The 26,818-nt window shown below is 35.3% G+C and overlaps 1 protein-coding gene, 1 non-coding gene and 1 pseudogene across 2 annotated transcripts; all 3 read right to left on the bottom strand.

Moving 5' to 3' along the window:
• Positions 1 to 69: 69 nt before the first annotated feature.
• Positions 70 to 26,818, bottom strand: TAF2 (TBP-associated factor 2). Its single transcript, XM_088105137.1, has 25 exons — positions 26,592 to 26,818; positions 26,097 to 26,436; positions 24,585 to 24,730; positions 24,397 to 24,463; positions 22,730 to 22,929; positions 22,482 to 22,635; positions 22,239 to 22,323; positions 22,031 to 22,122; positions 18,738 to 18,863; positions 18,562 to 18,615; positions 17,672 to 17,740; positions 16,462 to 16,559; positions 16,024 to 16,368; positions 15,859 to 15,946; positions 14,822 to 14,947; positions 14,686 to 14,742; positions 13,672 to 13,751; positions 13,543 to 13,585; positions 12,220 to 12,306; positions 4,921 to 5,010; positions 4,461 to 4,519; positions 4,286 to 4,376; positions 4,041 to 4,206; positions 3,294 to 3,477; positions 70 to 1,572 (listed from the first exon to the last, which is right to left on the bottom strand). The coding sequence occupies exons 1-25, from the start codon at positions 26,708 to 26,710 to the stop codon at positions 369 to 371; spliced, it is 4,170 nt and encodes a 1,389-aa protein (XP_087961263.1). The 5' UTR covers positions 26,711 to 26,818; the 3' UTR covers positions 70 to 368.
• Positions 6,066 to 11,713, bottom strand: LOC148206964 (uncharacterized; annotated as a pseudogene).
• TRNAF-GAA (transfer RNA phenylalanine (anticodon GAA)) lies at positions 23,366 to 23,438 on the bottom strand. The gene has a single exon. It is a non-coding gene; the product is annotated as a tRNA-Phe (tRNA).

Raw genomic sequence — 26,818 nt, 5'->3', positions numbered from 1 at the left:
TTGCAAAGGATCTATGCAAGATATGGCCATTGAAAGCATTATCCACAATTCCCAAAAATAAACGAGTACTTGACCACAACAAAATTATAAATTTACAACTTCAAGTTACAAATTTACAACAATATCCTAAACAAAATCGTGATACGCATCATTTACATCGATAACAAATATTGTATGATTGAAATTGCAATCATATACATCTCTCCAATCATAGTTAAGAACTAACAACGAATGAAGCTCATCGAATCAATATTTGGAAATACCTAATTCGTGTACGCCGGGTAAGGAAAAGAAAAATACAACCCAGAAAATATGAAGGCGTTGTAATTTTCATTCTAGCATCTACAAAATAATGGACATCTTATTCTCTATGACTTGTTGAGCATTCGGTTTTTAATTTTAATTCGAATTTTTGGTGCACCGGATGTGCCTTCAGATGGATCCGGTTTGCTATCAATCTTTTTGGTTTCTAATTTAGAATTATGTCCGTCGCTGGGCTCAACAGATTTAATCTGTCTGGTAACGTCCACTACAGGTTCCTCTTTCTTACTTGACAAGTCTACAGAGGATCTCTTCGCTTCATCACTCTGAAGTTTTGCCATTTCTTTTTCCCGTCGTTTTTTCTCCTTCTTTAGTCGTTTTCGCTCCAAATATTCTGGATCATCATGATGTCCTTTATTACTTTCCCGTTTTCGTTTCTTTTCCTTGCTTTTGTGTTTTTCCTTGCCACGAGCAGAAATTTCTTTACCTAATGATTCTCCGTCAGGATCAAATCTTGCAACTGAAAGAGTTTGAAGGCTGGCATATCGTCGTGCATCAGCATCTACATTGTTATCCTGTATAATACTGGATGATGACGGATCTTCTGGCTGAGGTTGTGAATAAACTATACTTGAATCAGCAGTGCACTGAAGTTCTTTGACCAATTCATCACCGTCACTCAAAAATTTAGCACTACCAATGCTAGCAGTCATGCGCGAACCACGATCATGCCAAGAATTAACTTCGTCTATATTTTGATTACTCATGCTAAGAGTCTCGGGAAAATTCCTCTGGGGTGCATCTACAGAAACTGAACTGCTAGCTCCATGGTCCATTTCGTTACGACCACCTAAAGAACGTTCAACCACTTGATTATCAGTATCAGCCCTACTGGTGGCAGAAGATTGTTTGACCTTGATTTTAATGAGCCTCTTTCTTTCATGGCTATTCGATACAGTATCAGCTTCCTTGGAAACTTCATTTGGAGCTTCCATTGGTGCTTCCTGTGGAAATTCAGTATATACTTCTTCGGCTTTCTCTAAGGGTGCTTCATTCAGAGCTTCAATGTGCACCTGTGTCGGAGGCACCTGTGTCGGAGCTTCATCAGGTGGGTCCTTAGAAGCTTCGTTAAGTGCATCCCTCAAACCATCCAGGCCAAGATTTGGTGTAGGGTTTTGAGTAGAGCTTGGCAGATCCAAAGGTTTGCTATCCGAATCAAGAACAAACATGTTCTTCTGATAGTTACAAGCTTCTGTAAGACTTATATGCAACGTTCTATTTTCCCTGGGAACCCCATGAAGAGTTGGTGGTCTGCAGACAAAAGCACGGAATAAAGTCTGAATTTTTCGTTTTTCAAATACAGATAAAACTGCAGTGTAAATATAATCACGCCCAGAAGAAATTGTCATTGTTTGGCATCAGCTAAACCTATTAAGAGAGGATCTTAAATTTTTGCAGAAGTAGCAGCAAAGTGAAAATGGTTACAGACTATAAAACATTAGGACTTTATTAAATAGAGAAAATGTTTTGTTCCCATCAATAATTACAAAAATTTCAAATTTTTTTCATTTTACTTCATGTTTCCAAAGACGTGAATATCAAATGAAAGAGAGAGAAAACCAACCGTTTCACCTTCTTTTGTACAGAAAACAGAATAAGGAAATAAAGGAAACACAGGAAGTAATATTTCTGTAAATATTTGGTAACATCTGAAAAAACATTTTGTCAAATAAAACAGGTCATTATATTCTACATTAGATTCATTTCTTGGGGAATATTATCAAGCAAAATCAGAAATCGTAAACAGCTTCCCTAAGTACCTCTCCAATTGAAATAAAGTTTAAATCCTAAAGAATCACAGTTACTACTCAGTGTAGTTAGAATAGTAAGAATTGTACGATTCGAATCGTGATTCGTTACAAAATTCTCCCCAGCTATTAGCGATTCGGTTTTCGTCACATACTATTCGTGAAGAAACAAAAACTGAAAAAATAAGAAAGAAACAAAAACTGAAAAAATAAGAAAGAAACACATAGGAAAAGAAACTCAACAAAGATGAAAGTTCAGTGGAAAAGATAAACAGTGAGAAAATAAACAGTGTATAAGTTGAACATCAAATAATAGAACCGCGAAGACACAGTAAAAATAAATTGGGAGAAGATGAAATCATCAGAAGATGGGAACGAAGAGGGAGAGGAAATCAATCTGGGAAAAGATTAATCCATGAACAGTGAGAAGATGAACATGGAAGGAAGATCTGAGAGTTCTAAATAGGTTTCTAAATAGAGTTATATTTTAAAATATAAAATGCTTTTCATATTTTTTTATCTCATACTAACATACTTTTACATTTTACAGTGACAGTAATAATTTATATATTATTTTTTATTCTGACTTTCGTAAAAAAATAATATTATCTCTTTGAAAAAATCAGTTATTGTTTAAATTAATATATAAGTGTTCTTATATAATTTAGTTATTGTTTACTATTTTTTTTAAATTTTTTTTCTTTTATAAAAAAATTTAAATTAGTATATATTTATTCTTATATTTTTTTATATTAAATTAGTCAATATTTAAGAATTTTTTTATTTAATATTTTTGAAAAGAAATAAATTTGAATTAATATACAATTTTTGTTATATTCTTTATTTTTCTATAAAAAAAATAGTTATTGTTTATTTTATCTTTTAAACTATACAAATTATGTATCTTAAGATTCAAAATAAGATTCGATGGGATTCAAAATTCATGAAATTTCGAATCTCGATTCAATAACCATGGTTACTACTATGTTCAAATTTCATTGAGTTCAACAAACAACAAAATTGGACAAAATATAGGTAAAAAAGGTGAATAGAGAGCGACTACGACCAATAAAAGAAGTTCAGTGAATAAATTATTTTCAAAAGCTAAATGAAAAATTGGAGAGTTAAAAATCATCTTTTGCTTTATCACGTACATGCAATATTCACACAATACATTAGCTAACAAATAAGCAAGCTTGCATTTCATTTCAATAAGAAACATACCTTCTTGCAAGTATTTGTAGTATGCAGAACAAATAATGCCGGAGAAAGACATTATTAAAAGCAGTACGCCCTTCCAGTAAATTAAGCATAGAGACAAGAGTTTGACTAGTAATTTCCTCTTCTGAATTCAATCCATCCCTCATCTGACATAGCCTCATAACATGGGTGGCTAGTTTTAACTGTCCTGCAATCAAGAAATGAAATTTTATTGTAAAAAAGTAAGATGGAAGAAAGGGGAAAGTAAATATGAAAATGAAAGGAAAAAATAGATACAGATCTGATTGTTTCAGAAGGTTGTCAATATTTGAAAAAAAAGATAATCATGTGCCACAAGATGACTTAAAATATATAAAGTTGTATATTAAAACTTGTTTTGGGATTGGAGGATCAAAACTAGTTTGGACGAATTTCTCAATAAACCTATCTAAGAACAAAAAATGAATTTGAACTTCTTTGAAAGCTAAAATTAGTTTAAGCATAAGTTAAATTAAAAAATTGGAGAAATTATAGTGTTTCTGCAAATTAGTTCATGCATCAACTAATTTTAACTTTAGTTAATGGAGAAACTAATTTCCAATTTTTTTCTTCCTAAAACTAATTTAAGGAGAAACTCATCCAACCATGTATGTTATGAAATTTGTCCCACTTAATAAACATTTCTATAAATACTTTACTTTTAGCATTCTGAACCAATTTCTTAGTTTGACATACATCTATAGATCCTCCGCTAGGGAAAAGATGAACAACCTCTTAAGGAATGCTCCTCCTCTAAGTACTTGATAAATAAAAGCAATGCTGAATCAATGCCCTTGCAGTGGAATTCAAGGTCAAGGAGTGCTCTGCTTGCTTCAATTCGAACTTGCCAGAGTGTCTTCAAGTCACGAAAAGGCTTTACAAGTTCATAAACTCGATCCTGTAGTGAAGATGAAGCTTTTAGAATATTTGTACCAAACATTGAAAAGAAGTTTGATGCTCAATAACAAGGTACTTACAAGAGGAATGAACCCCGAAAGCTTTAAAGCAATCTGGGTCAATGTTCGGATACAACTGATAGTCAAGATTCCATTATATCTTGGCATGAGACTAGCAGAAGACATTTCAAAAATGTAAATTATAGTTGTAAGTAAAATTGATAAATCCACCACAGTAATCAATGCATCATTTCACCTATCAAATTGTAGAAGCCGGTCAATGCGTTTGAGAAGTGATGACAACAATAGAATACTCTGTCAAAATTTTGAGTCAGAAAGAAGCCTAATACTCAAATCAGGCTGCTGAGTTAAGATTATCTTGAATAAAGTAAGAACCATATCAATTACAAATATTATGTAACAGCTGTTAAATACACACACAGACACACACACAAACAATTTTCATAACAAGCAACATTTGCATAGTTGTAATAGAAATGGAAATTGGAAAAGCTCAAAATCACACTTTCCACCAACAAACTATTAACTATCAGTACTTCCTATTCAACAGCTCAAATTTTAATTAATAGAAAGGTACTTAAGGAGCTTTGGTAAATATAAAACAAAACAAGCTCAGGAAGCTCATATCAGTATACTAAATTATTAATTTGTAAAGGTAATAAAGATAATCAGCAAGAGAAAAATAGTTTTTAAACCTGTTGCCCAAACTCAAGCTCACCAACCGATTGGACTAATGCAGAAAGCCAAAAGACATCTGAGTAAGGATTCCCATTGTTGTCATTGTACTGGAAAAATAAGAGGATAAACATGAGCCCTGAAGCTGAAACTTCTATATTACTAGAAGCAAGAAAACTTCACAATAAAAGTAATCACACTGCCCTAACAACATAACTTGAATCCATAGAGTGGTGGTGTATGCAATGAATAATAAAAAATATTACAATATTGCAAGAGCCCAAAGAAGCAAAAAACAGATATAATCAGTCATTACCCTTGATTTGGGTAGCTGAATCCTAAATACTAAATAAGGATAAAACTGGCCAGAAAAAATATCCTTAGAATTATAGAGGATGGCATTGCAGAAAATGGTGAAAGCGTGACAACCATGTGAAAAGCATTTATAAATAAATGGATTTAAAAGACAGTACAGAAAAAAAAATGAAAGCAAAACAGAATGTAAAACTAGTAGAAAGAATCAGAAAAGGAAGGCAGTGATGATCACTGAAGGAGAAACCTCTAGTTTCAGCATGAGTAAGGTTTCACAGAAGAAAATGATGAGGTTTGGGTCGGAGAGATGGAGGCACTTGAAAAATTAGTGATTTTTCAGTTCCAAAGGTCATAGTTCTAAACCCCTATTTTTTTAGAATCACAAAAAACTAGCTGTCATTCATCCATCTATTGTCTCCAAAAACTACAATGTCCTCTAACTAATTCAAGTATGGTTCCTAAGAAAGTAGAATTTATACCTATGCAACCCAACAAAGTCATCTTGGTAAGGTAAGATTTACACTCCCTTATATATATATTATAAATTGATCATACCCTAATACACTGCTTCACATCGAGGACTAGACATTGAGTGTAAAACTGGGAAAGAACTTGATAGTAGATGACACAATAAGTCCAAACAATCTTGACTACAATAGATATTCAATAACTCTCGCTTGCTGTCTTGTTCTCTGTCGAGAACTGGGCTCACTTGCCAGGTAGGTCAGATTGGAGCAAGAATTTTTTAGAACATATTACCCATATTTGGGACAAGGAGAGATCGGGTAGAGAATTGAGGATGGAATCCAATCAAGCATATTCCAAGACAAGTCCTCTAACACCTGAAACAGGTATAAGAGTAACAAGAACTTCAGGAATTATAAAGCTCAAACTTCACAAACCAAGGGTAACGAAGTCTCCAACTCCTTGGTTGGACAACTATCATCTTAAGAAAGTGGAATTTATACCTACCTCAATCTTACAAAACCGACTTAATAAAGTAAGTTAAAGTGAGTTTTGCACCCACTTGAACATTATAGTTTAGTCATATATTCATTTGATGTGAGATCTCTGGCACAGGTCATTTCATAATACTATTTTCAATTCAATTAATTATCCAATCTAACAAATAACTGTTGATAATTACATGATTTAATTATTATCCCACTCACCAAGCAGCTCAGGTGCATTGTAACATAAAAATTGAAATTATTTGCACACTCTTTCTCTTGTAGATTTTCACTATCCATGTTGCTTAGGGAGATTCGTTCAGTTTTAACAAAATTGGAAATTTGGAATGACCCAAAATGTCGTAAATCAATCCAAATTGTATACCCAGTTGTTCAATTAATGTGTCTCCAGTCATGTGGTCTCCATCAATGATAATGTCAGAACTCGGGGCAAACAATATTTATACCGGGATTCAATGTTCAATGCATCTTCTTGTTTCTTTGGTCATTTAGAAGCCAAAAACTAGGGCAGATTTAAATACTTTCGATGGCTTGAAGTTTCACATGATCAAAGAACTGCTATCCCCTAAAGAAAGTATGTCCTTGTTAACTCTTTGTGTACAATCATTGAAAATAGGAAACAAGGTGAAAAAAAGGTGGCTTTTTCATAAGTATTTACGAAAACAGGAAATGAAAAATAATGTTTTTCCAAACTCAACATGTCCTTTTATTTACAACAAGCTGCATGCATTGGGATTTTGGGAAACACTTTAGTTATTATACACTTAAACAAATGGGAGGACTGAAAACACTGTATTCAACCTACTCTCTTGGACTTTTATTGATGTATATATAGGATACAATGAAGGCACTTGCCTAAAACCTAACACTAAAATCTGGGTACACAAGAAAAATAATAAAAATAACATTACATTTCAACACATACAAGGTAGATTAGGTGCATTATAAAATAAAAAATAAGATAAGCATTATTAGCCCAACATTTGATGTTCAGTTGAGTGTTTGTTTCACTCAAATATCCCCCCCTAAAATCTCGAGTATAACAGTTGATACCAATGTCACATTAGTTGATAAATAAGAAAGTAATCCATACAGCAAGTAAACTGTTATAATTTAGAGTAGAATGACTCATCTTATTATGCCTGAGAATACATCTATATATACAAGGCTAGAAAGCTATTTAGGAATTATAATAATAGCTCCTAGACAATCAGATCTCTATGATTCATGGATATCCCCATCATATACTATAATTATAATCTGCTAAATAAGGAAACAATAAAACACAAATCCTGACAGAAATAACACAGCTAATAAAACAGATTCTAGCACTACCCCTCAAGCTAGTGAATAGGTATTTTTCATTCCCAGCTTGGAAACAATACTCTCAAAATTGTTGTTGTTCAGCCCCTTTGTTAGAATATCTGCAAGGTTGTCTTGTGAAGAGACATAAGGAGTGCAGTTCAGACTACTGTCTAACTTTTCTTTGATAAAATGTTTGTCAATATCAATATGTTTGGTTCTATCATGGCACTAGATTATGAGCTCTCCTAATAGCAAATTTGTTATCACAATAAAGTCTCATAGGTTCATCCAATTTTATTCTTAAGTCATCCAAGATGATCTTCAGCCAGAGTAGTTTACATATCCCTTGTGCTATTGCGTTGGCTACCACATTTTTTTTACTCTTCCAAGTCACATGATCCCCTACAAGGAAAGTGCAATATCCCATAATTAGCCTTCTATCCACAATTGACCATCCATAGTATGCATCTGCCTATGCTTCCAGACTTACATTCCCATTTCGTTCAAACAAAATTCCCATGCATGGGTTCCCTTTCAAATATTGCACAATTCTTGGTGCAGCTAGTAAGTGAACCTCCTTTGGTTCGTGCATGAACTGGCTAACTAGACTCACAGTGAATGCAACATCAAGTCTAATGTGAGATAAATATAAGTCTGCCAACTAGTCTTTGATACATTTTCTTGTCAAAAGGAGTACCTGCATTTCCCAATTTCAGGATTGGATCAATTGGTGTATTTGCAGGCTTAAATGTTGTCTTACCAGTTTCTTTCATCAAATCAGTGATGTATTTCTGTTAAAATAAGAATATTCCCTTTTCAGAATGGGCCACTTCAATTACTAGAAAATACTTCAATTTTCCCAAGGTCTTAATTTCAAAATTCTTGGCCGGATGTTAGCCTACTCCTCATCATCACCTGTCACTGCAATATCATCCACATAAATCAGTAACATTGTCACTCCCCTTGACTTAGAGTGTTTAATGAATAGAGCGTGGTCTCCTTGACTTTGTTTAAAGCCCAGACCTATCATAACTTTAGTAAACCTTTCAAACCATGCTTGTGGTGATTGTTTCAGCCAAACAGTGTTTGCAGTTGTTTTTCCACCATACCCAGGGGGCAATTCCATGTAAATCTCCTCTAAATTTCTCCATGGAGGAAGGCTTTTTTAACATCAAATTGTTGCAAGTTCCACCCATAATTAGTTGCTAGGGATAATATCAACCTAACTGTATTTATTTTTGCAACCGGAGCAAATGTTTCCATGTAATTCACTCTATAGGTTTGAGTGAATCCCAAGCTACAAACCTTGCTTTGTACCTCTCAATGGATCCATCGGCCTTGTATTTTATAGTATATACCGACTAGCACCCTATTGGTTCTTTCCATTTGGAAGAGCATCCAAATCACATGTTCTAATATTTTCTAATGCTTCCATTTTTTATCATTCAATGACTCAAATAAAGAAGTAGGTGTGGTTGTAGTGTTTAGGCTTGTGAGGAAGGCTTTATGGGTAGGTGAGAAGGTTTTAAAGGATAGGTAATTGGCTAGAGGGCATGGTGGCTTGGTGGTACATTTCCTAGTATCTTTCCTAAGGACAATTGGAATATCTAGGTCCTCATAAAGGGGTGCTGAACTGGATTCAGGTTCCTGTACATTTGGAAAATCAGATGTTGATTCAGTGTATATTAAAGGATTACGGGTAGTTACCTCAAGTAATGTTGGGTTGGATTGTTGGACAAGGACATTCTGGAATGGCCTTTGTCTTTCTTGTATAAACAAGTTTTTTCCCAAATATTACATCAGCCCCATCTTGAGTGGATTTAGTGGGTTCCTTCTCAGTTGTTACACTTTTATTCCCAATTTCTGGTTCTAAACTTAAATTAGGGAGCATAAGGAGATAATCTTCATTTCTAGCAATCTCCCCCTGAAGATGATCTTGGTTGAAATAGCTTTTGTGCTAAAAAAAGGTGACATCTCTAGACACAACTTTTGGAATGGTGGGTTATAGCATTTATATCCCTTTTGTGTTGATAAGTATCCTATGAAAATACATTTTACGGCTCTAGGATCAAGTTTACTTCTCTATCACCATTATGGAGATCGACAAAAGAGACACACCCAAATATTCTTGGAACAGGGTGGTTAGATGTGAACACATTAGGATAAAAAGAGGACAAAATCTCCATAGGGCTCTTGGAAGCTAGAATACTAGAAGGTAGTCTATTAATTAGGTCGCAGACAATGAGAATTGCCTCCCCCAAAACCGTTTAGGAACTTTATGTTGAAAAAGAAGAGCTCGAGTTTAGTCTATAAGGTGCCCATTTTTCTTCTCAGCAATCATGAAGATGTTTTGACAAAGGAGCACTCATGAATGATATGTTCTTTTTGACAAACGGATATAAGTCCATGATTTATCAGATTTGATCCTCTTAATGCTAACACCAAACTGATTTTTTATCATGGAGAAAAAACATTGAACCACATAATTGACTTCAGAGTTTTATTTTAGTAAAAAAAAACCATGTGACACAAGTACAATCATCTATAAAGGTAAGAAACCAATGGGCACCAAAAACATTTGGGTTAGTTGAGGGACCCCACACATCAATATGAATTAAATAGAAGATAAAAGTGCTTGTATTATTACTAACTGGAAAAGGAACATGTTTGTTCTTAGCAAGCTCACACACTTCACAATTGAGACTTACCACATCTAATTTGCTAAAAAGGGAAGGGAATAACGATTTTATGACCCTAAAGGAAGGATGTCCAAAGCAATAGTGATGTAGGAAGACCTTCTCCCTGCTGGTCTTCATTGAATCAGAGAAAAAAGAGGTGTTTTTTCCCAGATCTAGTGGCATATTTGGATGGTCCAAGTAATACAAGCTGTTTCATTCTCTACCATGTCCAATCGTCATCTCCGAGTACTTGTTCGGTAGAATACAAACATTGTCATAAAAAATAACATTACATGAGAGATCTTGTATGAGTTAATTTATGGAAATCAAACTGACAGACAATTTAGGAATATGAAGGACATTTTTAAGGGTTATGGATGGGCTTATTTGGACTTCTCCTTGACCTACTGCAGTCATCAAATAGCCATCAGCTATAGATATTTTCTTGTTGCTAGGGTAAGGTGCGTAAGTTGAGAAATGTTTAGATAGGGGTGTCATGTGGTCAATAGCCCTAAAATCTAGTATCCAATATAGGTTATGGTTTTTATCTGAGGCATTAAAACCAAAAGATGAAAACTGACCAAACGTACCTAAATGTGCTAGAGAACAACTACCTGGTGGCTTGTCCATCTTTTTTAGGAATGATCTCATCTTCTCTACTTCCTCCTAGTTAAGCTGAATTACTCCTCCTCTGTTTTCTTCATTTGTTGCAGAACCTATGTGTGCTTGTCCTCCCTTTTTAGTGTTGTCTCCTTTTTTCCCCACTCCTTGTCACGATTATGGGATCCCCAATCTCTACTAGGTGGCTTTCCATGCAGCTTCCAACATTTATCACGAGTGTGACAAGGCTTGTTATAGAATGTCCACCACACTCCTTCAGCTTTCTTGTCTATATTGGCTATTCCCCCTTTCTCGAGTCTGCCATCATGGCCGATCCAGAAGCTATCATGGCTGAATTTTTCATGGTTAGGGTTTCCAGCATTATTCCCCTTCTGATTTCTTCACTTCTAACCATAGCTACTACTTTATTTCTTCCTGGAATTTTGTCTTTACCAAGAATATGGACTCTCACTTGATCAAAATCAGAGTTAAGCCCCACCAAGAAAGCATAGACTTATCTTGCTCAATAAACTCTTTGAGCATTACTGAATCATTTGAGCACTTGGCTTTTATGACCCTGTAATGGTCTAATTCCATCCATAGGATTTGAGTTGATTGGCATACATTGTAACAGTCTTGTTTCCCTATTTTGCAGTGACAGTTTTCACCTTCACATCATATATTTGAGCAGCATCTTTAGCTTTGGAGTATGTCTGCTCCATGGCATTCCAAATCTCCTTTGCAAAATTAACAAACATCCAAGTATCAATGATTTCTAGGATCATCGAGTTCCATAGCCATGCCATGATTATAGAATCCTCTTCATCCCATTTTGTAAATCTGGGATCTTCTTCTGTAGAAGAATCTTCAGTCAAGTTGTTTGCTTTCCCTTTACCTTTCAAAGTTTTGCAAACAAGCTAGGCCCATTTCAAATAATTCTTCCCATTCAATCAGTAGGCTTTGACGCAGTATGCACCACTTCAGGAATTTGGTTTTGTTATGTCCATGCAGTACAACAACCTTAAGGCAGTGAATGAAGGCAACCTGAAAAAACGATTGACAGCATTGAAGGCTGGTGGCTAGGGTTTGGTGTGTGACAACAATGAAGACTATCCTGAAAGGGATGGTGGTAGCAGTGAAGGTTGTCGTCTAGGGTTTTGGGGTGCACAGTCAAAGACGGCACCTAGAATTTGAGAGCTCTGATACCATGTTATAATTTAGGGTAGAATGATTTGTCTTATTATGATGAGAATACAATCTATATATATAAGGCTAGAAAGCTATTTTAGGTAGTAGAATAATAGCTCCTAGACAACCAAATCCCTATGAATCAGGGATATCCATATCCCTACCATATATTGTAATTATAATCTACTAAATAAGTAAACAATAAAACACAAATCCTGACAGAAATAATACAGCTAATAAAACAAAGTCTAACATAAACAATAACCTTCAATAGCTGTAGAACAAACTCGATAGCCTCTCTTGGGCTTTTCTTGTCAGCAGCTCTAACCATGGCAACAGCATGGGGAATAGCCTACAACAACAATTTATTTACCCAAAAATGACTTGCCACGTTTTAAAAGCACATCAATAAACAATTATTCATTATACAGCCACAAGAAGAATATGCAAACCAGTTCAGAATTACCATCACAAAAGGTAACTGACAAAAACATATCATAAACAAGACATTCAATATTCAATTGTAAACACAACAAACCATTGTAAAAGAAAAGAATGTAAATGATCACAGATAAGTAAGGGTCGAGTTCATGGATAATATTATAATTTGAAAAGGGGGTATTTCATGGATGACATTATAGTTTGTAAAAGGGATATGGGAATCTTAGTTCATGGATGGCATTATAATTAGCACAAGAGCAGCAAAGTTCGTGAGGGTGGAGCGACCAGGTTAACAAAGATCAAGATTCCAATACAAAAGGCCGTAGGATCACCAGATGATGACAACACAAATTGTAAGTTTGAACTTATTTAATTCATAATGCACACAAGTTTAACACCATAAAACTAGACAGTAGAAGAAATCAAAATAGAGCACACCGAAAGTAATTTGTACGAGGTTAGAAGCATCCTAGGTGACAAACACATCAAAACCACAACAGTCATTGTGAGACGTTTGTGTCCTTCGCATTGAGACTCAAAATATCACTCCCCAGATAAATATACGAGTTCAGAAAATGTTATAATTCCCAAAGCAATCATTTATTCTTTCAGAATGATCATTGTCTCCAAATGAAACCCAGAGACTAATGTTTTTCTTTTTTCTCAAACCATGGAATCAAACTGAAAAGGTTTAATCATTTGGGTTTACAGGTACAACTAACATAGACATATTCACTCCTACTTAAACCTTCATACAGTACATATCTGGTGTCATTTAATGCATCACGATAATTAAGCAAATGAATACAGCTAAGCACACCACACTGACCACTGCTTACATTTCAATAAGCAATGTAAAACTGCGTACAGATCACAGCTACCAAATTTCAATAACCTGGCATGTACACTATCATGGAAATCAGACAAATATATTGCACTAGATCAAAAAGGAAGATATTGAAACATGCAAATATAATAACCACATACACCCATTTACAAAAAAGTAAAATAAACTCTATTCAAAAATTATAAAAACTGAAACAACACTTTATGGAACACCACAAATATTCAAAACACAATAAATAACAAACATTACAAAATCACATCACATTAGGCGTAACTTACACATCCTACCTCCTTGCATTACCTCAAGAACAAAATACTCAGCAAAATCATGAAAATCATTCGGCCTGGAAATAATAGTACAACAAAATTAGTCAAGGGATATTGCCAAAGTTAAATGAGAAAAGGTGAACAATAATTTCCATAATCTTACTTTGGAAGTCCAATGTCAGGATCAAACCTTCGACTCTTGTAAAATTTCACCAAATGGAGTAGACCAGAAAAATCAGTTTCCTGTCAGACAATTAAATGACAACATTATTCACATTTCAAATTATTACACCCATTAACTACAGTGAGACATATGGCATCCCAGTTATTCCTGAACATGAACAACTATTGAATAGATTTCAAAGTTGTAATAGCCACCAGATTAAGGCATGCTTAAAACTAAAAGGCAAACTTCCATTTTTTTCCTGTGTACAGATATCTACTACAGCAGTGAGTAGCAAGTTATTAAAGTTCATCTATTATCTCAAAACCAGATCTGAACTCATTTGGTTAAATTAAGGACAGCCAACTTCATTCCCACTCAGCCATTGATTTAATATGTATACCACTGCTCTTGAATATAAACGAAAAATAACTAGCTCATACTAATTAAGAAAGTTTGCTAGTTTTGTAAGATTGAGTCAATTCTTAAGATAGTATTAGAGCCAATCCTAGTAAAGTTTGTTTTATGTTAGACTACTATGTCACCTGTTTTCGGCCACTATCAGAACACCCAGAGATATTTAGTTCCACTCTTGAGATACAAATGCCACGGTGTGACCGAGGTATATTGGATATCCCACATCGAGTAGAGATAAATACATTTTTCAATATATACATAGGTGCAAATATCACCCTACAAGCCCAATTTTGTAGGGTTGTGATAGGTTTAAAGTCCACTTATTAAGAGTTAGCATTAATCAATTGTACCTAACTCATTCAAAACATAAACCTCTTTCTCAAACCACCCTTCCTTGGAAATTAATACAAAAAGATGAGTCATTGGAAATAAAACCTCCACTAAATGAAGGTATTTTGGAAACAATCTCATAAGTTAAACTTAGTTAATACTTCTAATATTTGAGACTAATAGATAAGAGATTTTATAATTTGTTTACTTATATTCAAGACAGGAGGAGGTATATCATAAAGTATGCAACAAGTAACGTAGCATTACCTCGGATGCTGAATTTGCCAATGCAAATGCTGCTTCAATCCGTACTCTCCAAAAGGCCTAGAGAACCAAAAGACTACAGATATTAATTTCATATTTAAAAGCTACTACTGAAAATATATTACAGAAAGAAAATCACCTTGGAGTCACCGAGAAAATTGTTTAGGGCGTTTACAATTGAAAATGATAGTTGTGGTGATGCCTCAAGGGCTGCAATTGCTTGTGCCTGAGCAATAACATCTTTGTCCTTCTCTAATTGATTGATCTAAATAAAAAAATTAAATATCTAGAATCAATAAACATAACCAACAAAATACTAAATATGATAATGAAAGATGCAAATACGAACCCCACACAAATGAATGAGCATGATTTATTTCTAAAATAGCCGAGAGAATGAGGAAGGCTCAAGAGGTGAATGAGTATGATTACATAACATTGCATCATTGCACGTTTTATGTAATTGGGTCTTCTAGCTTCCCTAATAGAATAAAAAAAGTTCAAGAAATAGGGGCATGATGTAAAACTTAGAAAGGAACTTAAACAAAGAGAGATGATTCAGGTAGACACTCGATTTAAATTTTCAAAGAACTTCATATCAACTATTCAAACACCACAAATGCTAAAAGACCAGAAAAGGAAAGTATTTGAACATTCACTTTAATATAAGACAACAAAGATTAAAAATCTGCAACCAGGGTATGATGTAAAGATCAAATAGGAAGGTATGGAAGTTCCACACCGGAAGTATGACTTCTGGTGTTTGGATTTATAAATTCTTAATTGGACAATGCTTTTCACTATGAGATGCAAATCAAAGACAATGAATGGGATAAGGGCTACTCCACAGCCAGCTTATGTGTGTCAAGGCAGTGGAGCATGGTAGGATGCTAGTGTTCAGTTGCAAGGTATGACTAATAAGTCCCACATTCAAAATATAGACTCATATCGTGGGTTGAGGCCCTAGGCTTGTCAATTACAACGGTTAGCTTTTCTCAAGTGGTTCTCCTAGGATTTCTTAGCATAGGATAAATAAACTAGTTGTATACACATCACACATAAAACCCAGAAAGAAGACCAAAATAATTGAAACATGGGGTGCTTCTAATAGCATAGCAAAATACTATATCACAATAAACCAAATAAAATCAACTGGCTGTAACAATTCATCCTTACCCACATCTGAACAGGTTGGTTAAAGTGAACCTCGGCAAGGTACTCCATATCAGGATCTGCTCTGATCCATAATAAAGGGGACTCAGTACTGCCATAACAGAAAAATCATCAGAACTAAATCATCAACCACAAATTAAAACAAAAAGATATGAAACTGATAAATACTTTGAGCGCACATCCATGGAAGGCACGTCACCATTATCATCAGATCCATCATGTTTTAACCCTTTCTTGGGCTTCTGAAAGCGTCTAGCAGCAAGCTTTGAGTGACATTGTATTTCCAGTAGCTGCCATGCTTCACCAGCCATTGGCAGAATAGGATGGTCATACATACCATCAAGTTCATATACCCTGATGCTCATCATACCAGGCCATCCAGTATCTCCATCTCTATTTTCTGTCTCTGGATTAATATCAAGAGTGGATGTAGTTGAAGTCTGCAACGCTGTACATCCTCGCAACACAGCTAATTCAACCATATTCTTCCTTTTGTTATAGGAAAACCCCATCCTTAGCAACAGCAACAGGTAACCCATCACAATACATGTACAGATAGCGTTCCAAAAATGAAATCAAGAGTAACAAATAAATCCTTTCTTATACCTTAAAACAGGACACCCACAAGAACCAACCCACCGTGGAAAGAAATCCTTAAGAAACGGACGTTCAAGATTCCCAACCTTATTGGCAAAATGTCGAAACTGTGTATTGAAAAAATTTATCAGATCCACCTTACATCGTCAGAAGCAAAAAAAGTAAAGATACTTCAGCTATCACTGCATTGAAGATTAAACTACATTTATACTTCTCAGCTCTACATGAGATTACAAGGACAAAATTATTTAGTCTACCAAAGCAATTCAGAGCAAATTTCATCAATTTGCTTGTCCACCTTTTATGCATATTGTTTGATCAATTAAATGCATAAGATAGAGCAACATGGAAAGGCCCGAGATGGGCATATATACTCGAAAATGGAGTTTGCATACAAGCTGAGTTATAAAGGATATGTAAAATGTGTAATGCCTAGTCTGCCACTCCCGTTCAGATAAGATAGTTATTTCTGTAGCAAATAGTTTGTTGTCAAACTGTCCATTACTCTTTAACTTATTATTGAACTTAATTATTCTATATATCCAAGAGGCACTAATACCACAACAATGTCTTTTTCAGAAAATAAAGTATTGGTTCACAACTAAAATTGGAAAGAGAAGAAAATTGGAATCATATTAATGAAAGTTTAGAAGAATGAAAATTTGGAAAAATTTGGAAATCTTAAAAATACCCATAGCCGAACAATCTAGATTATTGCAAACTGAGAGGAGGGAAAATTGATGGGCAAGTCACATAACAATGAAGCTTGGTCGATGAAATGAATAAATGTTTCAGGCTTAATTATGGTACTGACTCACTGTTGGCCAATTTTTCCCCAACCAAACAGTCAACACTCCTCCCAGGGCGCAAAAAAAAGAAAGGTGCATCCAAGTTTAAGATGTGGCAAATTAGTGAAAATACAAAAAATCTATCATTTTTTGTTAGACATTTTTCATTCCATCGTCCACTGACACTAATTCTGTCCCATGCTCCTATCCTCCCTTTTTCCCATTTACATCAATTTGGCACAATCTACTTATCCTATAGCAGTCATATTCATGATAATGCAATGTTATAGATAGATAAACCTAAAAGAAGTGGTTATGACACACTATAACATTTATTGAACTCCGCCAACTATGCATAGTTAATTGCCAATGTCTTAGAAGCTACATTCCAGTAATATGCCACATATTGTACAGAACCAAAAGTACATTACCTCCTTAGTACTTAGAGTCTTCATGGAACGTGTTTTATCTTGAGCTCGAGAAACTATCGTTTGTAAAATCTATACATTAATAGCAAGCAAAAAATATCATCAAATCTTCAAGCATATAACCTCCGAGGGGAAATAAAGAAAAAGAAAATTTCATAAAAACTGGTAAGAAAAACAAAAACCACAGTAAAAGGCTCATGGCAGATGATGAACAATGGGAAAAGGTGTTCAATGCAAGGAGACCACTATCTCCAGGGAAGTACATTCTGGAATACATGCGTGAACATTGTTACACAAGATTCCACAACTATTATTTGACATCCGTCACTATCTAACAGGTTGAGTGGCAGAGGGTGGTTGGTCACATGAAGCCATTGCAGCTAAACAGAAAAGAAAGAATAAAGAATTGTACAGATTTTATCAGAAGTTGCAGATTAGGTTGGTATCGCCACCAGAAACCTCATTGGAAATCCTGCCAGATATGGAGAGGAAAGATGCGACAAGACAGGAGGAAAGTAGAGAACCAGAATAAGGGAGAGAAGGATGATTTATGGAAGACTGGGGTGCAAATTGTGTATTATAGGATAAAATAGAAAGTTTCCATTTATTGTCAGCAAAAATAAACAGAAACCCCCAAACGACCCTGTTTCCAGCCAGGAATTGAATCCCTTATGTCAGCAGGAGCAATATGTTTCAGTTTTGTCCTCACAACGCACACAACAGCCAGAATACTGAGGTGCGACATCATGCAACCTTTTGGTGCAGGGGGCGCCACTCCACACTAGCACAATATTGGTGTGAAAGCACACTATTGATTACCATGATTAAGACACATTCAACATATATCTAGAATGATCAGAAGCATAAATAGTGCAAATGTCAAGGACTCTCACTCTACGGAAAGATTCAGGACCCATTTGCTTTTCCAACATCTGAAGAACAGCCACCTGAAAAGGGGTAAAACAATATTTATATAATTCAATACTGGTTAAGGAATCACACTAATGTACTGGCTCAATGCTATAAGATGACAGGTAGGGGGAGAAGAAAAGGAAAGGAAAATACTTACAGACTTCCACGATCTTATTTTTCCATACAAACCAATACACTGAGTTCCATATAAATCCTTGCAGGAAGCTGAACAGCTCAAAGCTGTCGCTCCACCATTATCAACTTTGCAAACCGCACAATTTGCCTGTAGAGTGATTTACATTAGCACGCAAAAAAATGTAATTAACATATTAACTGTTGCACTTTCAACTCAGAATATTTCTACAGCCTGACTGACAGATCAACAACCATGCTTAAATATGAAATGAAATTTCAGTAAAGAAAACCAAAGCTAAAAAGAAGAATACCTTGAAAATTTGAACTAAGTAGCTAAGAATAATTAATATTGTTAAAAAATATGTTTTGATCTTAGTAATTAGGGAAATATGTTCAGCTGATAATTAGGAATATTTTCCATGATGAGCCATTATTAGGTTTCCCTGTATTACACTTTCGATGATTATAATAAAGGACTACATGTGTGATTAAACACACAATTCACAACAGAGAAACTCTTAATGGTATCAAAGAGCTAGATTTTCCTTTTCCGTTTCCTGCATTGCACTGTTCATACACACTCTTCATGTGGCCTTTCCAATCCTAAATTGTATTTTTTTGGGCTACTCCGTACTCCAGAAAGGTTATTGATATTTTTCTCCTCAACAACAACAGTATCAAGTCCCTATGTTTGAGCTACTACTTTCTTTTCTTCCACCATTGAAGGCATCCCTCCATAGGTTCCACTTATTGTCCTAGAACTAGCTCCTACTCCACCTTCACTTTTTATATACCATCGAATGACCTAAGCACCACCAGAAGTGGCACCCCATGATCCTCTACCATCATCTTGTGCTCCAATCGCTCTTCCCCCAACATTGTATGCACCTGAACCTCCCATTGTAATTCGCAAAGCTATACGTTCCATTCATAATCCTAACCTTTCATGTCTTTGCACCAACATTGTTTGCACCTGAACCTCCCATTGCAATTTGCAAAGCTATACATTACACTCATCATCCTAACCTTTCATATGTCTTTGCTCAAAAATGTGACCATTTATCTTCTTCCTACTTTTATTTTATATCTTCTTTGGACAGTGTGTTTGTCCCTAGGTCTAGAGGTGAAGTCACGGTTGACCAAAATTAGAATCAAACAATGTTGGCAAAGATGGCTATTTTGGATGCTAGCAGCACATGGGACCTTTTTCCATTGCTTCCCCTCAAAACACTATTGGGTGCCATTGAGTCTATACACTTGAGACTAGAAAAGAAAAATATATTTCTAGAGGGCTTGATGCACCTCCACAATTCAAGTTACATTTATAGAAAAACAAAAGATGTGGCTACACTTCCAACCAGCTAAGATTGGTTGGAACACACTCACACAACTCATACACACTCACACAATTCATAATTCTAACATGTACAATGAAAATTGCACCTGATGGTACAATTGATTGTTACAAATTTTGCCTAAATTTTGGTAAAACTTTTTCAAATATGGCCAAAATCATATATTTTCCACCTTTTTCTTGCCATGGCAGCAATCTACCATTGGCATCTTCACCTGTCAAACATAAAAAATGCTTGCCTACAAGGTGAGTTGCAAGAAGTATGCATGTCACCCGATTTTAAAGTACCTAATGGCTAGCATCTTGTTTGTGAGCCACTGACTATAACTTCAAGTAGTTTCATTGTGATTGATTCTCTTAAGAAGTGGACTTTAAGTCTAACTCAATCCCACAAAATCAGCTTGTAAGATGAGATTTGCACTCACTTATATAATCTAAATTGACCTTATCAATAGTTAATGTGGGACTTCCAACACACCATTCTCACGTCAAGGTATATACATCCCGTATGTGGGATTAGACATTAATGGACAGTTCAATAGCAGTCCAATAATAGATGGAAGAATATATCCAACAAACAACAAATTTCACTAGGATATGCTCTAAACCATGGCTTTGATACCATGTTAAGAAATGGACTTTAAACCTAACTCAACCTTACAAAATCAGTTTGTAAAATGAGATTCACACCCTCTTATAATTAATGTAGGACTTCAAATAGATTCAAACGTTTCAACTCAATATTGCATGAGCTTGTATGACTCATGTGAGGTTAATCACTTGGTTTTTTCACATCATTCTTCATCTAGCATGTACATCTATTTTATTGTATATGTTGATTACATTGTCATTAATGGAGATGACTTCAATGGCATTCTTAAAATCAAGTCTCACCTTCACAATCAATTTCAGACCAAGAACATGGGTCCACTTAGGTACTTTCTTGGCATTCAAGTTGCACAATCCTAGTCTAGCATTGTCATTTCCCAACGAAAGCATGCTTTAGACTTTTCAAACAAGATTAGTATGATTGATGGTCGGACAATGATAGTCCTACATATCCTAATTTGAAGTTTCTTGGGTAAAGTGGAGCCATTGAAAGACCCTAGAAGATATCACAGTCTAGTAGGTAGGCTTAATTACCTCACTATTAATAGACCAAAAATCAAACATGCATCAATTGTGGATAGCCAATTCCTAAAGGTCCGTTGAGATTATGCATACTTAAATACATCAATAATATACCAGGTAGCAGTTTAATATATGCAAACAAAGGCAATTCCAAAATTGGTTGTCATGCTAATGCCGATTGGACAAGACCACGATTAAATAGGAGGTGCACTTCTTGATCTCGTCTTCCATGAGGAACTAAACACAAAAAATGATTGTCATTTTGTGAGACAAGGTGCTCTCTAGAGAAAACTTAAATGACCCACTTGCATACACGCTTGCAAAATCCCATAAGAGCTCTGGTTGACCACATTTGAAATAAGCTAGGCTCATATGACATATGCTCGAGCTTGAGGTGGGTATGAAATATGTTTTGATCTTAATAATTAGGGAAATATATACAACTAATAGATAGGGATATTCTCCATTATTAGCCATTATAACGATTTCCTTATAGTATACTTTGAATGGTTATAAATAAAGTATTTACATGTGTGATTAAATATTAAATACAATTCTCAATAAAGAAACTCTTAAAACAAATCTGTAGAGAAGGAAACATAAAAACTACGAGGGGATAAAAAAAATGGTTATAAACAGCACCATCCTCAAGAATACTTAAGAGAATACATGAACACTACTCCAAACTACAAAGCATCCAAACAACAATAACAAGTTGAACCTCAAACTTCTATGTACACCCATAAAGAGCCTACGTCCATTAACTTACAATATATGCACAAAGAGTTAGCCTTCACATAGACCAGACTAAACCAAAAAGAAGAACAAACCTTGTATCTCCGATATCGGGCCTCATTATTTCCCAAATGTTTCTTGATATAAAAATCTGTCAAGAAGCCAGCAAGTCCATCCAAGAGCCACTCTGCAATGTGCAAATAAGCATTCATCAATCACACCAGAGGAAACACAAAATTTGCTGAATTCCCAAAGAATCAACTCAAATTAAAACAGCAATCGAAATATCCTCTGATAATTTACCATCATTTGGAGTCTCCGGAGTGATATACACGCCAAACCACTGTCTTGCAAGAGCATATGCAAGTTTTGCCCTTGTATCAATAGTCTGTCAATAAAGTCATAGGCTGATCATAAGCTGGCAGGGTAGTAAAATCACAAGCATAAAAACCCTCAAGTACAAGAGGAAAAATTTCTTTATTCATTCAGAAATTGTATGATTAGAAAAAAGGAAATCAACTAAAAGAATTGAAGTAATGAACTGACCTGATCAATAACCTTCTCATCAAACAAAACTTGTGAACTAAACATACTCATAGAGGCCCCTAAACTCAGTGAAGACACAGCCGTCTCTGGCTCTATGAAAACTTGCGTGTATGAGTCAAATGGGAAGTCTACAGCAAGATAATCCTTATAGCAGCTGCTCACAAATAAAAGTCCAACTATGCAATCATTATACAATTTGTGATTAAAAAGCAACCTGCTAGTTAAATTGCAACTGTCACATGCCAAACCTGAAGGCACTGTGGAAAAATTCCACTGTATTCCGCATCTTTGACAGATTAGGCATCAAGCACATGTGTGATATGAGACTAAATTGGTGATCAGGAAGAATTTCAAATGGGGCAACAGCCAAAGATATCCACCTTGCAGCTACTGGAACATCCAATTTATAAACATATGTTTTCCTAGGAGGATTGTCCTTGCTTAAGACCTGAAAAAGAAAGGAGGTTCAAACAAAAACATATTTAACTATGCGTAACACAAGATAAATTTTCATATAGAACTATAAATTTAAATAGAGACAAAAGAGAAGCATTACAACAAAGGAGAGGGTCAAGAAATTTCCCTGAAATGTGGGTGGCAGGCAGACCAGGCTATCATACATAATCTACATTCCATTGCATGTAGAGAATGGAATCAAGTAAAGGAATGCGTCAATAATAAAAACAATAATTATGTTTTCAAACTTAGACAGGGGTATTTTTCCTTTATGCTTCCCTTCCATGAAATGGTAGCAGAAGACAAAATGCAACACTGCTTCTAAATTTTGTAAAAATTAAATGAACTTTTCAACCCAAAGATCTAAACAAGAAATGACAAATTCCTTGGATGAGAACTTTGACTAAACAGATCCATGACCCTGGAGGTGCGGTGAGCATGGATTGAACATGCGACCTTCAGATCTTCAATCTGATGCTCTCCCAACTAAGCTATCACCGCAAATCAAAGATGCCACCAACCAGAAACCAATATCCAGCCAATAGTGTTGCAGAGTTGCATTAACCCCACACCCCCTCGCAACAAATTGACAGTGATAACCATATATGGCTAACGGGGATTAAACCCGAAAAGCTTGCATCAGAAACAAATTGAAATCCATACAATATCACTATGTTGATGTCGTGTCCCAAATGACAACAAGAGTATTTGGCAGATGAATTTCATCATTTAAGAAAAAGAAGACAAGAAACAGAGAACAGAAAAGGGGAAGGTTGCATCTGATCCAAAGAGGAAAGGGAAAAAACAGAACAGCGAACTCAATCTCCAAAAGTTTCACTGGGCCTCACAATATGCAAGAACATAACTTAAGAATAAGCAGATCAAATTAAACATTGTAGAAGATTCTTCCTTTAAGGCGTTTCAAGAGTCCAATGAACAAATTATGAATAAATGGACTAGAAAATGACAATACACAACGCATAAAATAAAAATCAGCAGATAATTCACTGTTCAACCAGACATCTCAAGCTTAATTATTTCGCAGCAAAAAACTAATCATGTTAGAAAATCACTATTTCGAATATTTTTTAGATAACCAATAACTTTAACATTCATGTTTTTATGTAGAAACTGGTGATTTTTAGTTTTCTACAGTTCTATGATAGCAGACAGTCATTTTCAGCAATGAATATTCCCAAAAAGAATATTGATTGACTTTGAAGCCAATCATCATCTAACACCTATGGAATATAAGAAAAGAAAAACCAAATTAAGCATAACTCCAATTTCCGAAACAAAGGAAATTCCAATTTCCAACCTGACTTGACTTGAAAGAACATTAAATGTGCTTATCAACAATAGAAACAGCTCCAAAATGTTATCAGCTTATGTAAAAATAGTATTGCTTGTGCTTTCATAACTTTAACAGAATATTAGTAATAGTATCAGTCATTGCTACCTGATAAAGCAAGAATCCCGTACTAACAGCCACAAGATTGTGTGCTACGGTGAACTCCAGGTCATAGCTGAACATTAGCAAAACAACAATAATTACTTCAAGCTCAAACGATGAACAGTAAATAAATTTATAATGAAATGTAAGCATGGATATGGACACACAAATGGGAAAGTGATAACAGTCCATACCAGCATCGTTGTGAATTGTCATCTATACAGGGGAACCAACATCTAGCTCTCCTTATCTGATTATCAGTATGAAGAAGATTATTTCTGAAGTGGATTCCTGTCTCTGCCTTTTCTATCCAATAGTCAATACGAACAATTCTCACATTCTGCACCCAACATCAACCTACATGAGAAAACACCAATAGTAAACCTCACCAAAACTACTCATTCTCACATTTCACTGCCATATTCTCATGGAAGAATGATGCACTATCTCAACCATTAAAAAATAACCTATTTCCTACTATGAGGGGCAAAAAATATATAGAAATAAAAATACAAAAATAGGGTGAAAATTTAGAAATGACATAATAAAATAGCACTTCTGGTGACACATCACAATTTCATTAGTGCAGCATCTAAATAACACGTGGAAAGTCCAAGCAGGCAGAGGACGATGTTCATAAATGGGTTGATAGTCCTTAGAATGAACATGGGTCCAAAGTTTCATAAAATGTTCAGTAGCTTCACCAGCAATGGCAAGGTTTTCTAACTCAATGACAGCATTGCAACTGCATCAGTCTGCAATTTCCCATAATGTGAAGGATGTGATCTCAACATCAAGGCTTTTGGATTTGGACTCTTCCTGACCACAATTGTTGCTAAAATTGTCCACTATTTCCCAGAATATAAAGGATAACCATAACCACAATTTAACTTCAGGTTGGTCATACTGAACCCAAACCCATGGCCGGAAGTCTATTAAAAAATACAAGTATATTATAATTAAATATGTTATATATAATATATAAATGACATGCTAACCAGCATCCTAAGAGCGTAGAATAAGGACTTAAAAGAGGAAAGTTTACTATTTCGATGTGAAGAAATGTGCTTCCTTATTACTTTTTAATGTGCTCCAATATGATTTTGAATAAAAAGTTTTTCTTTTCAATTTCTTTAAACAGTGCCCCTAGGCACTTTTCAAGACCCCTACGTAAATAAATATATAAATACAATATAAAATTCAATTCAGCAAACACATCTATATAAATAATTATAAAATCCAGTCAGTGCCTAATTACTTTCAATAAAGATAATTACAGGTATGAACACACTGTTTATAAGCATATAGACAATTTAGCCCCCGTTGTGATTTGCTAATCACTGTCACTCCTGTTCCTAGAACTAAAAAAATTCAAAAAGCTCTTGAAACCGCAATATGTCCCTCAGATGGTACAAGGTTGCTGTAACGTAAAAACATAGGTGATGATATTAACATAAATAAAAAGGCCAAGATGTCAGTGTGCGGTAAAATATCACAGTAGCAGGGACATTTTTTTTTAATTACACTAAATCTAAGAATAAAGTGAGAATTAATCACGTTTTGAGGGACTAAATTACTTATTTGCTATATTATGTACAACTCAGTTGCTATGCCTGGGGTTTACAAGCCTCGTTTAACGTAACTCTCTAAATTGCTCAGCAAGGGGTTAGCTCTGAAACCTAGAGTTCATAGACGGCAACTATAACCTGTTTGGGCTCGGCCGTGGAGTGAAACCCGTTCTCGGGAACTGGTTGCTCCTGCTGTTGTTCACTTTCAGTCTTGGAAGGTTTACAGCAGTTAATAAGTAAATTGGGAACCAGCTCCTTCTCCAGAGAGGACATGTACACTGAGACAGCAGCATCGGCAGCAGAGCTAGGAGAACACACAGAACTAAACCTCTTATCATCTTCCACCTGCTGCTGCTGATGCGGGTAATACTCGAACTCCGTGGGCTCACCATCGACCCAAACACTCTCAATCCCTAAATTCTCCGCGTGCAACCCTACGATCCCAATCTCCGGCACCGCAATCTCCAATTCAGTGTACCTACAAGTGAAATCAACTGAAATAAAATTCTAGATCGATTTTAAATACGCGATCTCAAACACAGTCTCGGCCGTAACAAAACCTAATCCACAACAGCGTCGTGTAGTAGAGATGCTAATTAAGGAGTAACGGAAGGGGAAAAGAGAATTGCGAACCCGTGGACTAGGCGTTTGTCGATGTCAATTGAGAGACATAGCTTCTGGTGGTGAACTAGGGCACCAGAGTTTTCGGGCTTGGGGTCTTCGTTGTTCTTGGTCTTGCGAGGTTTCGCCATAGGGGGAAGAGTGAGAAACGAAAATCGAATTCGAATCGAGGTATCTTTCTCTCTCTTCGAGTGTGTCTCCCTCCAAGATAGATGAAGTAATGCTTTATTTATAGATAA

Source organism: Vigna umbellata, chromosome 1 (genome assembly GCF_029865625.1).
Source record: "Vigna umbellata cultivar VRB3 chromosome 1, Vumbellata_1.0, whole genome shotgun sequence".
NCBI lineage: Eukaryota > Viridiplantae > Streptophyta > Magnoliopsida > Fabales > Fabaceae > Vigna > Vigna umbellata.
This window is presented reverse-complemented; position numbering and strand designations above follow the sequence as displayed.

What these genes read in the sequence shown, in the direction of transcription:
- TAF2 (XM_088105137.1), bottom strand. Translation starts at nt 26,710, where the DNA reads ATGGCGAAACCTCGCAAGACCAAGAACAACGAAGACCCCAAGCCCGAA. An exon ending in ATGAGAAGGTTATTGATCAG is followed by an intron (nt 22,324 to 22,481) that starts GTCAGTTCATTA and finishes CTTTATTGACAG; the next exon opens with ACTATTGATACAAGGGCAAA. An exon ending in CGGCTTCTACAATTTGATAG is followed by an intron (nt 4,377 to 4,460) that starts GTGAAATGATGC and finishes GTCTTCTGCTAG; the next exon opens with TCTCATGCCAAGATATAATG.